The sequence below is a fragment of the Suricata suricatta genome, chromosome 10 (genome assembly GCF_006229205.1).
Source record: "Suricata suricatta isolate VVHF042 chromosome 10, meerkat_22Aug2017_6uvM2_HiC, whole genome shotgun sequence".
Taxonomy (NCBI): Eukaryota; Metazoa; Chordata; class Mammalia; order Carnivora; family Herpestidae; genus Suricata; species Suricata suricatta.
The window spans coordinates 102,912,628-102,930,568 of record NC_043709.1 but is presented as its reverse complement, the minus strand read 5'-3'; the positions used below and the strand labels follow the sequence as shown (position 1 = coordinate 102,930,568).

General features: G+C 43.0%; 1 protein-coding gene and 1 pseudogene across 1 annotated transcript in view; one reads left to right on the top strand and one right to left on the bottom strand.

Moving 5' to 3' along the window:
• WNT5B (Wnt family member 5B) overlaps positions 1-17,780 on the bottom strand; it is a 47,173-nt gene extending 29,393 nt beyond the window's left edge. Inside the window, exon 1 of the mRNA XM_029955620.1 lies at positions 17,191-17,780. Within this exon, the coding sequence (XP_029811480.1) occupies positions 17,191-17,406 (216 nt within the window). The 5' untranslated portion in view covers positions 17,407-17,780. The remainder of the gene's footprint in view (positions 1-17,190) is intronic.
• Positions 12,379-15,057, top strand: LOC115303943 (annotated as a pseudogene).
• Positions 17,781-17,941: the final 161 nt, after the last annotated feature.

Here is a 17,941-nt window from a genome sequence, read left to right as displayed (position 1 = left end):
ATAGAGGTGAGACAAGACATGTACAAGTTACAATATTTAGCTGAGTGACATGTTATAATGAATATATCAACCACTATCCAATTGTTATGTTCATATTTGTATCCAAGTATAAGTTCTACAATAGACTTATTAATCCAAAGGAGGGCAGAAGTGGTATTTGAACTTGTCCCTGAGAGGACAGGCAGAATTCCCACAAGAGGAGATGAAAGAGGCCAACCCTCCCATTGGGCAAAGTGCAGAGGCCTGAAAATACATGACACATTCTAAGAATGAGAAGAACATCACAGAACAATTTCATGTCTAAAGAGGGAGGGAGGGAAGGAGGGAGAGAGAGACAGAGAGAGAGAGGGAGAGAGAGAGAGAGAGAGAGAGAGAGAGAGAGAGAGAGAGAGAGAGAGAGAGAGAGAGAACCAAAGCCAAAACGCAAAGAAAAACAAGTCATTAATTCTTGGTGAAGCAGGACCTTCTTTCTGGTACTTCCCCATGGAAGACTGAGGCCTCACCTGGGAGTTTATGCTGTAATCCTAGGAGCCATCCAAGGCATTTAAACAGAAGAGAGGCATCATCAGATCTGTATTTAGGAAAACTGCTGGTAGTTTGCCAGCAATAATGATTGATGGAGTATAGAGAATGAGAGTCTAAGGGTTGGGAGCCCAGCTGGTAGGACTAATCCAGCAGAAACATGATAAGGGGCAGAAGGAGAACCCCATCCGCCTGAGTGGAAAGAAGGGGAGGAGGCGTGGCCTGCGCTATACGCAGCCATGAGAATAACAAACGTTAGTAGGAGAATCAACCACCAGGACAGGCCCTCAGATCACTTGCCTCTGGTCACTACTGAATTGAAATAAAGAATACTGATGATAGTATATGTGGCTGTGGCTGTGGGGAGACCCCATTATTTTAAAAACTTTTTTTTCAATATTTATTTTGAGAGACAGATCATCAGTTGGGGGAAGAGGGAGAGAGAGACAGACAGACAGACAGACAGAATCTGAAGCAGGCTCCAGGCTCCGAGCTGTCAGCACAGAGCTTGAATTCATGAACCGGGAGATCATGACCAGAGCCAAAGTCAGACACTTAACCTACTAAGCCACCCAGGCGTGTGGAGGGCCCACTATTTTTATGCTCATCTCCAAAGTGCTATTAGGTGTTTGGAACAGGTTTGACATCCATGAGATCTGGCCATCTTGCAAATACATGCCACTGATCAAAAAGAAGCCCCACTATGGAAGAAACAAACAGCTTGAGGTACATATAACACCTTGAATAAGTCAGCAGAAATACCTGTATTAAAATTAACAAAGGGGCGCCCAGGTGGCTTGGTCGATTAAGTGTCCAATTCTTGGTTTCGGCGCAGGTCATGATCTCGTGGTTTGTTGGTACAAGCCCCGTGCTGTCAGCGTGGAGCCTGCCTGGGATTCTCTCTCTCCCCCTCTTGCCCCTCCTCTGCTTTCTCTGTCTCTCAAAATAAATGAACTTAAAACAATTTTTTTAATTAACCAAAAATTATAGTTAATTGTAGAAATAGGGGTGCCTGGCTGGCTCAGTCAGTGGGGCATGTAACTCGATCTCAGAGTTGTAAGTTTGGGCTCCACATTGGATGAAGAGATTACTTAAAAGTAATTTTTTTTAAGTTCATTTACTTATTTTGAGAAAGAGGCAGAGCAAGAGAGCAGGGGAAGGGCAGAGAGAGAGGGAGAGAGAGAGAGAATCTCAAGACAATCTCTTTGTCTGCCCAGAAAGATAGTAAAGCACAACGTCCTTGAGGTATTAAAAAAGACAAAACGTTTAATCCTGTATTAAGCCCTTTATCTACAGCAAGGTCTAAATCACAGCCCAAGATATTTTACGAATGCACTTCCAGCTCTTCACAACTGTGTGACCCCAGACAAGGGTGCTCACACCCTTTGCGTGCTAGGTCCTTGATTTCTCAATTACAGAATAAAAAGTTGAACTGTATGATCCTAACATCTTTTCAGTCCCCAACAGTTTTGGCATCCATTGATCAGTCAACCAATCCAGTTAAATTGGCTCATTAAGTACATTGGGTGATTTATTGCTCTTTCAAGTTAAATTATTTTTAAGATTTCCAACCTTTAATGAAAGCAAAGCCTAATAAAACACTAAACTAGGTTTTAGTTTTAAATGACCAAAGGTAATTATTTGGATAGTGTCATTTAAAAAAAATCTTTTCTCCTAATAGGTAAAAATGCCTACCTGATTTTAAACTGCATTTCTTTGACGGTATATACACTGTTAGATGGTTATTACCCATTTGTATTCCCTCTTTCATAGGTCATTTAGTTTTAAGACTCAAACACTGGCAGTAGGATCACAGAAGGAATATTATTGCCAGCATCTTTCAGCCCATGGCCAACTAAAGGGGCCTAAAGTGTCTTGCTCACAGCCGCCACCAGCTCAGCCGACAGAACAGTAGGACTCCTAGCATTGGTTCGGCTCTGTGCCTCCCAGAGCAGGCCTGCCTTTCATTATGTGTTCGATTTAATGGAATAAAAGTGGCTGCAAGGAAAGCATCGTGGGGTTCCATATTTATTCTCTTTCTGTGACAGCCGCATCCAATTTTCTCAGTTGAGAAGTCAAAGGGGTTACAAATTCCACTCAGGACCGGGAAATCCAGTGAGGTCGTTAGAGCTTTTTTCTCCTTCTCCATGAATAAATTCTACGGAGAGGCCCTAAACCGACAATGCTGCTAATGATGTGTGTGGCAGATGGGTCCTCAAACTCAACTGGCCAAGGAGACACTGGCTTTGCCCGGCTCACTCTCGCACAAAAAATTGTTTTTGCCAAAAGAAACCCTGTAACTAGATATGCGCTGAAGGCACCCAGAGAACGGAAGTGTTGAATCAGAAGGCAGTTTTTGGCTCTGCTGCTTTCCCGCACATAACCATGCTCTGTGGCCACAGCACTGTCCTGATATCACCCTTCTGTGTCGAGGTGACACAGTATATGTGCAGTGATTCAAATGATGGAAAAAACCAACTCTCCCCTGCCATCTGGGAACTATCAGCAAAATAAAACAACACTGTTGGTTTCAAAAGCATTTAGAGATTTCGTTGAAAAAACAGATTTAAAAAACTGACACAGAGGGGAATTCAAATGAGGACCCTGTGCAAAAAATGCCCAGTAGCCAGTGCCACCAATTTCCAATCAAGAAAACATTAGCAAGGGTGCTCTCGGATCTCAGCCACTGGAGCACAAATCAGGGAGGAGTGTCCTTGACCTTCTGCAAGAGGGCCTTGTCCTTGGGGACGTCGCTGTCTGGGATGGCAGTAATAGGCGAAGACAGCTGGATCTGAAGCTCTGATAGACCACAGACAATGTGCGTGAATGGCCCACAGCATTGCCACGGTTTCCTTGTCTTCCTCGCTGCATCAGAGAAGCCACATTTTTCGGCTCATATGTAGCACATCCACCCCACCACAGAAAGCCGAGTGCCATGGGCGGCACGCAGCTGAAAGCAAGAACAGGAATGTGAAAATGCATCCCTAAGACAACTTCCAGCTTCACATGAGCAGACCCTTAGGAAAATTTCAGTGGTAAATGTGTTCATGTTTGTGTGGAGAGAAACCACACACCCGACCCTAAGAGCCAATATCAACAACCAAAAAGTCAATGGAAAACAGCACAGCATCACATAGCAAGCATGATGTGACCTGATTTGGTTCGTAGGGAACAGCATGGAATGGTGTGCAGCAAATGATAAAACTATTGCATTTTTCCGACATTAAGAAAACATTCTCAAAGACTGAGGCAAAACTAGAAATGTCTGTGTTCTCTATTCCAGCTCCTGCCCCCACCCCAGATTGCTTCCCACAATACAGATCCATTCACTGACCTACTTTTTTTTATAACTTTAATTTTTTAAATGTTTGTTTAGTTTTGAGAGACAGAGTGTGAGCAAGGGAGGGACAGAGGGAGAGGGAGACACACAATACGAATCAGGTTCCAGGCTCCAAGCCATCAGCACAGAACCTAACGTGGGGCTCGAACTCGTGAACTGCAAGATCATGACCTGAGCCGAAGTCGGACACTCAACCGACTGAGCCACCCAGATGCCCCATCATTTATCTATTCTTTAAAAAAACAGCTTGGGGCACCTGGGTGGCTCAGTAGGTTAAGCCTCCGGTTTCGGCTCAGGTCATGATTTCACAGTTTTATGGTGCATTGGGCTCTGTGCTGACAGCTTGGAACCTGGAGCCTGCTTTGGATTCTGCATACACCTCGCTCTCTGCCCCTCCCCAGCTTGTGATCTCTCTCTCTCTTTCAAAAATAAATAAATAGAGGTGCCTGGGTGGCTCAGTCGGTTAAGCCTCCAACTTGGGCTCAGGTCATGATCTCGTGATCCATGAGTTCGAGCCCTGCTCAGGCTCTGTGCTGCCAGCTCAAAGCCTGGAGCCTGCTTCAGATTCTGTGTCTCCCTCTCTCTCTGCCCCTCCCCCCTCCCCCTATAATGCTCTGTCTCTCTCTGTCTCTTAAAAATAAATAGACATTTTAAAAAATCAAAAATAAATCAATAAACTTTGAAAATTAAAAAACTTAAAACATTAAAAAAACAGCTTCCTCTTCTCCTTTCTCTCCCACTCTGGTCCCCACTGCCAACACATATTAATCAAAGAAAATGATCAAAATTGGAGGCAATATTTGTTGTGTGCAGACTGCATACACTGTACCAGGGGCTGAAGGATGAGATGAGGCTTGCAGGTGAAGAGTAACAAAAAAGACACAACTCTCGCCCTAGTTCTGGAGTGAGAGAAGCCAGGCCAGGAAGGTCCCGGTGGGAGTGACGGTCACAAGCAAGACAGGGGTGTGGGGTTGAGGGGTAGGGCCAAGTTCCCATCATGGTTAAATTCTAGGCAGCAGCTGCTACAGAATCTCTACCTGTTTGGTTAGCCTGTTGAACAAACAGAACTTGTGATAATTTGTATGCATAGAAGTAAACTTTCCTTGACCCGTTAAACTCCTTTCTGACTTAAATAAACAAACAGCTTTTTTTTTAATTGAAACAAAACAGTCTGAAATTCACAAATCTTAAATATACAGCCTGATGAAGTTTTACATTTGTATACACCCACGAAACCACCCCTCAGATGAAAAACCATTTAACCATAAAGCAAATCAAATTGATAAGTTACAGAAAAATGCAGGAAGAGAATCCAGTTGGATGCCTAACACGCCTTTCAAAAACGGTTTTATTGTTGTGGATTTTATTTCGATGTTTAGAGATAGTTTACTCTTTTTCTGTGAGCAGGAGGGACATAAAAGGAGGTCCACTCAGCAGGATCTAGGCCCACAGAGACTCATTCAGAGTAGAATTTTCTACTTGTTTGGAATCTTTCAGGATCCTTAACATTTAAGAACTGTTTAAGAAAACATTCAGGCTTCAACCTACTGCTGCCACATATTTGCATATCCCTTATGTTTAGGAACAGGGTGTGAAACAGTTTAACTTTTATATGTAATCTGGATGCCTTCTCTTGCATAACACCACAAATTTAATTCCTGCCAACCTTTTTTTTTTTTGCTCGCCATTTCTTTTCCATTGCAAAACAGCGGTGGCAGACAATGCTGTTTTCAGGTCTTAGATTCTCTAGTTTCCAGCGTTGTCTTAGAATTTAAATTAACAGAATTTTAAAGCTTGATGGTTTTATTTTATTTTATTTTATTTTAATCCAAGCTAGTTAACATACACTATAGGAATGTTTCAGGAGTAGAATTTAAACTTGATATTAAAAAAACAAACAAACAAAATAAAACAAAACAAACGCCTCAGTTTGGAATATGATCCATGCATCAAGTTAAACTGCCAGCTCTCTCCCAGAGCCATGGAGAATCTAAGAGGATCTAATGTTAATCATGTGATTCTTTATGCTGGTCAAGGATTAAGAAATCCTCAAATTTTAAGCACTTACTCTCTTAACACCATAGAACAAAGAAAAAAACCTTAGTTCACATATTAATTCATGTAGTAGTTACAACTATCTACCAGTTTAGACCACCTTCCAGGATATTTTTTATGTGTATTTATTTTAATAATCTCTATACCTACCGCAGGGCTCAAATTCACGACCCCAAGATCAAGGGTCACATGCTCTTCCGACGGAGCCAGCCAGGTGCCCCCAGAAAGTTTTTAATAAATGCTGTGTTTATACTGAAAATTATGATAATTAGGACATTAAGGTGGCATATGACAGCAGATGTGCCCTATCTATAGTGAAGCATGACAGACTAAGGCATGTTGCTGATGAAAACACAACACAAGCTAACTCAGTTGCGAGCAAATTCCTGCCTTTATATTATTTTTCAAACTATGCCAAATTTGTAAGATGTATAGAATTAAAATCAGAAAAATGGAGGACTAGGCTGACAAAGGATTCCAAAGATTGTTTTCCATTTTCCCAAAGCACTTTGTCACTAATATGCGTGACACGCACAATCACTCTACCTAAAATAAGATGCTCACTTGTTCTTCCTTACTGTAGTGACATCGATTGGCAATCCAAATCACTTAGTAGCATAGGTGATCAAATTTAATTCTATGCACTTCTGCCAATAACTGATCATGTTTCCCATTGCATGTGATTTTTCTTGAAACATTGTGTTACAGGGGCACCTGGGTGGCTCAGTCGATTAACTGTCTGACTTTGGCTCAGGTCATGATCTCACAGTTTGTGGGTTCAAGCCCAGCATCGGGCTCTGTGTTGACAGCTCAGAGCCTGGGGCCTGTCTTCGAATTCTGTGTCTCCCTCTCTCTCTGACCCTCCCCTGCTCATGCTGTCTCTCTCTCTCAGAAGTAAATAAAACATTTTAAAAATTAAAAAAAAGAAAGAAAGAAATATCACATTACAGAGGTGATCCTGAGTGCGCACCTGAGTGAAGAATTCAAAGATGCTCTGCAGGCCAGAGGAAGGATGCACACTCAACCTCAACCCTTCCCAGGGAGCTGAGAAAATCCCTTCTATATTCTATGCCTTATTTTCTCCATTTGCAAAACAAACAAATAAGCGTTGTCATCAAATGTCTACACGGGTGCTCTCAAAGCTTTAAAGGGGAGGTGTCAGCTAATTACTAAGTTTTGTTATTATGTCAAAATGTTGACAACTCCAATTTCAGGTCATGCCCTCACTCAGCTAAATAAAAGAATTCTTAAAAAAATTTTTTTAATGTTTATTTTTAGAGAAACAGAGAGACGGAGTGTGAGCGGGGGAGGGACAGAGAGAGAGGGAGACAGAATCCGAAGCAGGCTCCAGGCTCCGAGCTGTCAGCACACAGCCAGATGTGGGACTTGAACCCACAACTGTGAGATCATGACCTGCGCTGAAGTTGGACGCCTAACCGACTGAGCCACCCAGGCGCCCCAGTCAAAGAATTCTTGACGGTTACAACCATAGTCACTGATGATTAGAGTAAGTTACTTGAACACTTTGGCCTTACATGGTAAGTGAAGTTTAAAACTAAAAAGTAAACAACAAATAAAAAACCCTCACTGAATTCTAGGTCTCAAAACTAAGAGAAGTAGTTTTAACTTTAGAAAAGATTTGAAAAGCGTTTTTGTACTGTTTTCATGTCCCTCTTCAAAGAGAGGAAAGCCAGAGCTTGGCATTATTGACAGCTTTGGGAATGGCTGGTATCCAGGGAAACAGCAGTATCACATGATGTAAATATTTGATTTTTATCTCTGAACCATCTTTCTTCTTCTTTTATTTCTCTCTTTTAAGAAAAATGTTTTTATAACTATCTTTTATTTTGGGGTGTGAAGAGTGAATTCTGGCTATTTTTTAAACCTTTAACCCTACCCTTTTGGCAGAAAAGGGAGCTGGCTGTGAGCCAGTGCTTCAGACTCCTCTGGGTCTGGCATTATGTAAGAAATGTAAATGCTCTGGTTCGTCCACATAGAACTTTCCAGAAAAGCCTGGCTTGGCCCCAGTACCTTTTCAAAAGAGAAATAACCTTCAAACTCTGGGTCAGTAAGGCTTTAGACCGCAGAGTCCCAGGCCCGATGTGGAGTTACAAACCAGTTCCGAGTAAGATGGATCTTGATTCCTCCTGCCTTTTGAAATATTTATCAAGATATGACAAATCTATGAGGATGACCTTCACTGGCAGAGAGAACACAGCCTGAGGCTACAAAGGAGGAGGAAAGTTAGCTGTCCATTCTGGGGTGGTGAAAGCCTGGAATGTAGCCAGCCTTTGTTAGCCCCACAGTCTGTGCTTACTTCCTTTGGAAAAGAGAATCGAAACTGTCTAAGAATATTCCTTGTGTCCTCCCCCTTCAGCCCTCAGTACTGAAGCTCTGGAAGGAGCTCTAGATGCACAACTGTCAGGTCCCACAAACACAAACGGTACTGGATGAAGAGTGATGTGCAGGAGCCTCATTTGAGCCCATCTTCCTTCCTTCTTCCCCTCTGTCCAAATGTTCTCTTTCCTGCCTCAAGGGGACTAGGGATTATGTCCAGTAGTGCGTTCCCTTCCTTCACACCCGCCAGCTTTCTTCTCGCCCTGGGCCCCGCTCCCCTTCCCTCAGCCTGGCCCCTCCGTGCCAAAGTCTCCCTCAGGTTCTGCTCACCGAGTCTCATTTGGAAGAAGCACTGACACAGAGTGGGTGGTTTCATGGAGAAAGGGCTAATGGGGAAGTAACCACTAGAGGGTGACATAATTACACACAAGCGCATTCCTTGGGGACACTACAAGGCCAGAGTCAGCCAGGCATCCACCTGTGGGTCTGGAGGTGTAAAATGCATTATCAGCATATCTACCCACGGCGTGCACATCACACAGGCTTGCACATTAACTCTCTCTCTCTCTCTCTCTCACTCACACACACACACACACACACACACACACACACGCACATATGCACACACATGCGCACAAATACCAATCTACCTTGGCTAGCAAATCAAGCAGGGTCTTCAAGTGTTTTGCCTGAAAGCCATACCTCACCCTGGCCCAATATTGCTTACAGTACAGTGACCATCTCATCCACTATAACAAATGTTTTCCTGGACCCCTTCCTCTTTGGTGTCACACAGAAACCACATCCTAGCAAGGTAGGATGATAAACTTACACTGTGAAGGCAGCAAAGCACAGTGACTTAGAATGTGGCCTCCAGATCTAGACTAAGTTCAGATTCCAGTTTTGCTACCTGTTTGGTCTTGAGCAAGTTACTTCTCTGTGCCATAGTTTTGTCATCTGTAAAATGGACCTTTCTTCTTAGTTCAGACTCCACTGATTAGCTGATTAGCTGTTACTAACCTGTACTGGTCAGCTGTTATGAAGAATAGAGAAGTCCATATATGTAAAGACCTTGAAAGAATGTCTAATACACAATAAATGCCCAATAAATATTAGCCATTTTCATTATGGTCGGGAACTGTACTCTCACAAAACTCTCAAGACATAAAAATCACTAGTCCCGTTTCACAGACAAGAAAACTAAGACTCCAACTGATTAAATAACGTACCCAATGTCACAGAACTAATAGGTGATAGAATCAAGATTTTAAACCAGAATCGGACTACAAAATCTATGTTCTTTTCCCCCTATCACTGGGGGAAAAATTTCAGTCATGATGAGCTTATGATCTAAAAGATGAAAGATGAGTCGGGGGAAACATTGTTTTTTTTCCTGTGAATTATTCTTATTTTGCGAAAAAAGGAGAGTCTTTAGGAAGTATCATTTAATAGAAGTCTTTACATTTTTTTAAATGTTTATTTATTCTTGAGAGAGAAAAACAGAGCGTGAGTGGGGGAGGGGCAGAGAGCGGGAGATAGAGATTCAGAAGCAGGCTCCAGGCTCTGAGCTGTCAGCATAAAGCCCGATGTGGGGCTCGAACCCACAAACATGGAGATCATGACCTGAGCCAAAGTCGGAAGCTTAACCACCCAGGCACTCCTTAACAGAAGTCTTAAAGCAGGAGAAAGAAGGCAGGATGGTAGGAAGTTCAGCAAGGCTGTTGGTGCTGGGATCGCAGTCAGCAGTATCCACATCACGTAGCAGCATGTTAGCGATGCCAGTTCTCAGTCCCACCCCAGACCTTCCGTCTCAGAAGTGCTCAGTCATTCTGATGCATGCTCAAGTTTGAGAACCGTGGCTCTGAGCAAGAGTGCAAGAGTGGATGGTGAAATCATAAGTTGAAGGCAACAGGATGGATGTTGCCCTGGACCAAGAGGAGCTTGGGACTCTTTCTTGGTGACTGAGTGGAATCTGCGGCTCTTCCTGACTTTCAGAGGAGAAAATGAGGTGGAGAGAGATGGATGGCTTGCTCTAACTGAAAGATCATTTTATTACGTTCTTGCACGTTTGCTGTGTTTCTGCCCCTTTAACTTGCACATTTCTTAAAAACAGGAAATAACATTTTTAAAAATGTTCAACTGTCAGCAAATGTATATCTGTACAATTTCGGGGCACACCTGTGTGGTTCCCCTCCCCCACCCCCACTCACAGTGCATTTATAAAAGAAAACCCAAACACAGCATTTATTGGATCTCTACTATGTGCCAGGCCCTACACTAGGCCCTTCCTATCCTGTGGATTGTTTTTTCCACAGGGAATTTGCACAAGAGTTCCGTGAACAGGAATTACTTTCACTTTATAGATGAGAAAATTGACACTCAAAGAATTTCAGTCACTTTGCCCAAGGCCATGTGTCTATTACAATGGGAGAGCTAGGATTTCAATGCACAACTTCAGACTCCAAATCCCGTGTAGATTTAGCTCGATGCTGCCTTGGGAACAGAGGTGACCTCAGGGGCTCCCACGCCGCCAGCACTCCCGGGGGACACACGTGGGACCCACCCTCACACCTGGGCCGTTGATGGCGCCGGGCAGAACACTGAGTGGCTCCTCTTCATCCCTGCCTGAATGTGTGCTTTCAACTCTCCTGTCAGAAAGCAGTGAGTTGGGAAATGAGGAGAAAGACTGTCAGTTCAGGGCAATCTGGTTGGTAAAAACAGAAGCAAAATCCAAACCATGAACTAAAATTTTCTGACTTCAGATACTGAATTCCAATTCCAAATAAATAAGAATTAAGGTTTCCTTACTCCTGAAGGAAAAAAAAAAAAGCCAAAAATTCTTTGAAAAGATGACTTTTAAAATGAACCCGGTGCCTCAATATGGAAGGACAGTAACAAAGCATGACAACGTAAGGCCGCTATTACAGTGTTCTTATTTTTTCCTAAATCAGAAAAACTTCTGCCTGTTCTGTAAATAAGTTTCTATCCTATGTAATGGCCTTCCTCCCATCAAAACCGATTCATAAATTCTAGGCTTCCCTATGGTGACCCTCTCAATGGAAACATACACATCACTATAAGCAGGCGTTTTCTAGCTCATTGCTTAGTCCTAAATCCTTAAAGACTGAAACACACCACTTCAACATCTTTGTCTGCTTCAAAGCACAGAGCAGTGCACAAAAATTGTTTAAACATTTCCTGAACTACTGAATGTCTGAAAATCCACCTTTTTAGGTGTTCATTGTCCTGGAAATAGCTATATTTACAACACAAGTTGTAACACACAAAGCTATCTGCTTTGTAACAAGTACCTAAAGTTTTTGTTAATATTAACAAATAATAGCTGATATTGGAGATTATTCTATCAAAGTACTTCTTTTATTTTTAAGTTTATTTATTTTGAGAGAGACAGAGAGACAGAGTGCATAAGCAGGAGATGGGCAGAGATAGCAGGACAGAGAGAATCCTCAGTGGGCTCCACACTGTCAGCACAGAGCCCGGCTCAGGGCTTGATCCCATGAACCTGTGAGAACATGACCTGTGGAAATCAAGAGCGGGATGCTTAACAGACTGAGCCACCCAGGCGCCCCACTATCAAAGTATGTCTAATCCTTTGGTTAGGTGTCTGAAACTATGAAAACATACATTAAAGTTAATACTTGAAAGTTGCATATTACAAATTACAACTTACAAATGGCAACCCCATTTCCAGGGTAGAAGGAGGGAATGATCATTCATCGGGAGTGATCATTATTGGCAACCCTTTTCACTCTCATGAGTTTTTCTAGTTCGCACAATAAAGTGTACAGTCGCCTTTCGTGGGTGGCGCTGAGGGCTCAGAGTGCCCCCAAGAAGGCTTCTGGAACACTGCAAGAGTCCAAGGAGATGGGGTGCTGCCTGCCCACCCCCAGGGCAGCGCTCCGCCTCTGTATGGCTAGTGAATCTGTGCACCTAATCATGCTGTGACCAAGTCCCCCTTCTGGTACTTTGTGTCTCAGCTGAAGAAGATGAAGAAGTCTTCAGGCACAATTGTCCGCTGTGGGCAGGTGTGAAAGAAATCCCCCTTGCAGGGGAAGAGCTTTGGTGCCTGGCTGCCCTATGACTCCAGCAGCGCTACCCACAGCATGTCCCTGGAGTGTGGGGACCGGACTGACCATTGCAGGCACTGGCACCCAGTGCTGCCCAGAAGTGGGCGCTGGCACCACACTCACTGGACCCAGATCATGAAGGAGGAGACTGCAGCCAGCAAGGGCTGCCCACTGGCAGCCAAGCAGTTCCACGACTCCAAGATCAAGTTCCCACTGTCTCACCTGGTCCGGTGGCCCCAGCGGGAGCACGCCTCACCACCAAGAGGTTTTCTTTCAGATGCAAAGCTTCCCCATCCCCAAGTCTGCCCAAATAAATTCCTTGGGAAACTCCTCTACCTCCCTCAAAGAATTAATAATAATAAATAAAGCGCACAGTTATCCTGAGAGGGCTGTAGCTACCCAGCCCCCAGCCCCCTATTTTTATTGTGGTAGATAAAGCTCATGTTTACAGGATATAGGAAACTAATAACCTAGGAAGAGTAAACAAACACGTCAGGGTATTCTTGGCAATTTGTTGATATGAGAACAATTTTCACCAATATTTTCCTTTTATTTACATCTTTATTTCAAAATGTGTGTTCTGTTTAATTTTTTTAAGTAGGCTTCACACGCAGTGTGGAGCCCAATGATGGGCTCAAACTCAACACCTTGAGCTCAAGACCTGAGCTGAGGTTAAGAGTCAGACAGACCCTACCAACTGAGTCAGTTATGGTAATAGGCGCACTATGGTAATTCTATTTTTAAGTTTTTGAAGACCCACCATACTAGTTTCCATGGGGGCTGAACTGTCTACATTCCCACTAACTGTATGCCAGGGTTCCAATTTCTCTACATTTTCACCAACTCTTGTTCTTTTCTATTTTATTAATAGTAGCCATCCTAATAGATGTGATATATTACTGTGCTCTTGATTTACATTTCCCTAACAATTACTCGTATGCTCATTATCCATTTGTATATCTTCTTTGAAGGAATGTCTGAGAGTTGCTCCCAAGAAACTCTCCTGTTTAGTAATACAGTGAAATCTTGGTTTGCGAGCCTAATTCTTTTCCAAAACATGCTTGTAATCCAAAGTGCTTATATATTGAAGCAAACTTCAAGAACCATTGGCTCAGTTGTGATCATGTGACATTCGACCTCACATACTACTTGTATTGCAAGACATCCCTCATTTATCAAGTTAAAATTTATTAGAAATGCTTGCTTATCTTGCAGAACACTTGCAAAACAAGTTACAATCCAAGGTTTTACTGGACTAGGAACAGAAAGAATGCTTCTGTCAAGGAATCTTGAAGTTGGAAACTAGTTGGAAAGCTACCATTTTATAAACCTTAGCTATCCATTGCTATTGGTTGTCCAGACTCTTGGAGAGGTTTTGATATGCATGAAGTCTTTCATAAAGATATTATATTATTACTGTTCTCATTCATTTCAGTTCAAAAACATTTGCAGAGTGTCATAGACACTGTGCCATGGATGCTTTAGAGTTAATATAAAACACACACAATGTATTTTAACTCCTTTGATCCAACACCTACCAGCTGGACTCTGGGTCACTAGTTTTGGGTCTATATTTTATTGAATGACTTTAAAAAGCTGCAGATCTCTTCTGATCTTTCCTGCCAGATCTTCCTTCTCTGAACGAGGAAGTATACACACCCTTAAGTAAGCTTGATATTTGGGTTGGGCCTCTCAATTTTCTCAGGCCTCACCCAGATGAAAAACACTCCCTATCTGAAAATCTAGTTCCTTTAAAATTCTTGATAACGTTTTGGAGAGACTCATACAAGGCTCTCATTTTGTTTCTATACAGAAATTAATAGCTCATTCAGAAAAAAAATCCTTTCTGGTTGCAACTAACTGAACCATACACAAAAACTGGATCAAGTCCTTAGAATATGAACAGTGCCTGTGCTGCCTGCCCCTCCTGGCCTCCCTTCTCCAACCCACACCCAGAGAACCAGAGCAAGAAGCAGGGACCGTGTTCCACAGCAAACTGATGGCCTTCAACTACCACAAACCTGGGGCTTCAACTGCAAAAATGAAACAGAATTTAGAAACTGACTTGAAGATCAGAAAATCAGACACCACAAGATTGAAGACAGAGGGAGTTTATAAAACATCCACAGCAATGACTGGCCCAAGTTCTCTGAAAAGTATCTCAGACATGTTAACTGTCCTTTCAAGACTCAAGACAGACAAGAAGCAATTGATTGGCTTCTTGGTATAGCTGTTAGACTAGACTGTGGAGATGATGTTGAAAAATACAAGGACTTGCTACCTGATAATACAAAAAATGTTGACAATCTAGAGGCACCAATCAATTTGGATGTAAATAGTCCTGATCTTAAGGCTGCTGTCGTGGCTTTGGCTAATTTTCTTCAGATTCGGCATCATAATGGTTACCTGGTAATGCTTAAGGCAACTCATGTTTTGGTCCAGGAGCACCTGATACAGTATGCAGTCGCTAAAGCAAATCAAACAAAAGAAGGCTTGCCTGTTGCTTTAGACAAACATATTCTTGGTTTTGACACAGGACATGCAGTTCTTAGTGAAGCTCCTCAAAATCTGTAATTGCTGCACATAGAAGAGCACAGAGAGCTACAGACAAAAATTAATGAAGCCATAGTAGCTGTTCAGGCAATTACTGCTGATCCAAAGACAGACCACAGAAAGTTGGATGATGAACATCTTAGGATTTCAGCTTCTCACTGACTAAAGTACAGTTGGGAACCATGCACGCTCTGGTGTGTGTTTGGAAATCAACTGTCACATTTCTTAGGAAGAAACCTAGAAAACTGACTATGTTCTAGAGATTTACCATCACTGTTTTTTCTTTAATAAAGTTCAGAAAAGTGAGGGGAAAATGCACAGCTATCCACAGGATTTTCTACATTGGTATCCATCTTTTTCACATAATCAAGGTCTCTGCCTCCTAATATCCTCCATCCATTTTTGCATCCCAAATCTGAGCCTAAACCAAAATCCCCAAGGAGCCACTACATGTGAAAATATTTTAAACTCTGCTGTCTTAAGACCAATGAGTAAGTTCCAGGGTTGAAAAGACAGTAGAACTGATCTAGGCTCATGGTCTCCCAGGGTGTTAATACTGGAAAAGTCCCTGAAGATTATCCAGTCAATTCACCCTACTGTTACATAAGGAAACTGACACCCAGAAAGGGGAGACATTTTCTCAATGCCATAAAAAGCCACCATGTCTCCAGACAGCATAGGGCTCATCTGATGCCACACTTCCTTTTCTCCACTAATGTTCATTTTCTGAGATGCCTCTTGATGCTTATTTTCCTATCTGTTGAATGTGAAAATAATCACATTACTACAAATCCTTGAAATATGTTTGAATATCTTCAACAAAAGACTCTATATTAATAAAATGCAGGAAAAAGTTTTGCCAGAACTAGGATCAAGTGGCCAATATCTAGAGAAAGTGTTTCTGGGCACCATTGAATTGAACAACTCCTCAGAATTGAGAACAATACCTTGTCTAGAGAAGGAAAATCAGTAAGCTCCTTTTCTTCAGGTCTTGCTCCCAGTTCACAAAGCTGCCTCCCCACCTCATGTGTGGTCTAGCACTTTGTTTTGTGTTAAGTAGGATTAAGTTGTTTTGGATTAATACTTTGACATCAATACAAACACATCTACATCCACAGAACAACAACAAAAAGACACTTTCATGTAGAGTTTAAAGTAAAAGTTTAGGCATAAGTCACTGAGACAAACATAAGGCCAGATACACTCTAGAAGAATATTAGCTCAACTATGGCCCAAAATGATTGCCACAGCACATCTGGATCATCTAGGTGACTAACAGTACAGTTCATTATTTCAGAAAGGTTATAAAAATCTATGGGCCTCACACCATGTGTAATGTGGGTGAGGTAGCAAACTTGTTAAGAGTTTTTGCTTCTACATTTTCTGATTCATAAACAGGAGAGGCAGGGGCACCTGGCTGGCTTAGTTGGTTGAGTGTTTGACTTTGGCTCAGGTCATGATCTCAGAGTTTGTGAGTTAGGGCTCTGTGCTAATGTGCTGAGCCTGCTTGGGATTCTCTCTCTCTCTCTCTCTCTCTCTGTGCCCCTCCCCTACTTATGTGTGCAAGATCACTCTGTCTCAAAATAAATAAAACTTAAAAAAACATTTAAGAAATAGGAGAGGGGGGGTGTAACATATATTATGTCTATTAGTGAATCTGAAGGCATGTGGTCTAGTATTGGTCTCTTCGACAAAGAGAAGTGGCCAAAAGTTAATCTCATATACTGAAAATGGAGCGCATTCAAAATTTTGTTTGGGTCCTCAAACAATCATTTTCCTTTTCTGACAAACAGATCAGGTTGTCCTGTAGCAAGTTGTATGGACACATAAGTTCATTAAAAATAGGGTCATTTTCTCTGATCCAAAGATTCGTGGTTTGGGGATAATTAAAAGGAAACTCTGAAATCCTATATTCAGTGTGGGCATTTAAGACCCAGGAGCCACATTGTGGAAGAGAGCACTGCCCCGGTTCCCATAAAACAGTTTACAAACCAGCAGACATCTGCTTGGAGCACCTTGAACCAAGCCCAATAGTCATTGTAATTTATTTTAAAAGCATCTTTATGCTTGTACATACAAATATACTATCGGTACAACTGTCCGTAAAATTTATATGTAGTCTAAGAGGCTGGTGACAAAGAAAAAGACCATAAAACAAGGCTTAGGGGCGGCTGCTCCCCTCTAAGTGCAAAGCAGGCTGAGGAGATGGGAGGGCGTCTGCGGCGCTCCCGATAGTTCACGGCTCAGCAGCCAAGTACAGAAGTGGAGGGAAGTTTTGTTGTATAAAGTACTCACAGCGGTGTTATGGACACAACCAGAAGATGCTAGAAGGAAGCAGTAATGGATACTTCTACAATGAGGGCTGGAGAGGATCAGCGATAAGCTAGGGCAGAAATGAATAAAGCCGAGTTGCTCCGTAATTTGAGGCACAAGACTGGAGAGAAAGAAATCGTAGAAACAACCCCGTTGGAAGAACTGGGGGTGTGATAGCGGAGACGTGTTAAGGGGCATTAGGGACAGTAAAAGAAGGAAGGAGAGCTGGGAGTGATGATTATTGAGTACTACCACTGGAAGAGGATCTTGCAAGGATAATAAAGGGAGAAGGGTGTAAAGTAGGGGTCAGGAATAGTAGGACTAAACTATGGGAAAAGACTGAGCAGACGTCAGCAGCAAAGAAAAAGAGAAGGAATGGGGTTGGGGCGTGGCCCAGAAAGGGAATGGCTCAATAGCGGGCTACGGGGTGAAGAGGAGAAGGGTGGGGAAGAGCCCTGCTGACAGCTGCTCTCAAATGGCGCCTACTGGGTTAAAAATCCGGGCGACTAGACTAGGAAGAACTCGGTTTCCAGGGTAACGGCTCCGACAGTTCCGGCAGCGCAGGCTCGTACCATTGCGCGGGGGCGCGCGGGGGGAGCGCGGCGGGAGGGAGGGAGGGAACGCGCGAAGGAGCAGTCGGGCAGAGGGGTCCGGCCCGGACTCTACCAAACGCGCGGCCCGCCTGCTTGCTCCCGGCCCGGCGCCGAGCCGCGCTCCGGCCGCGCGGGCCGCG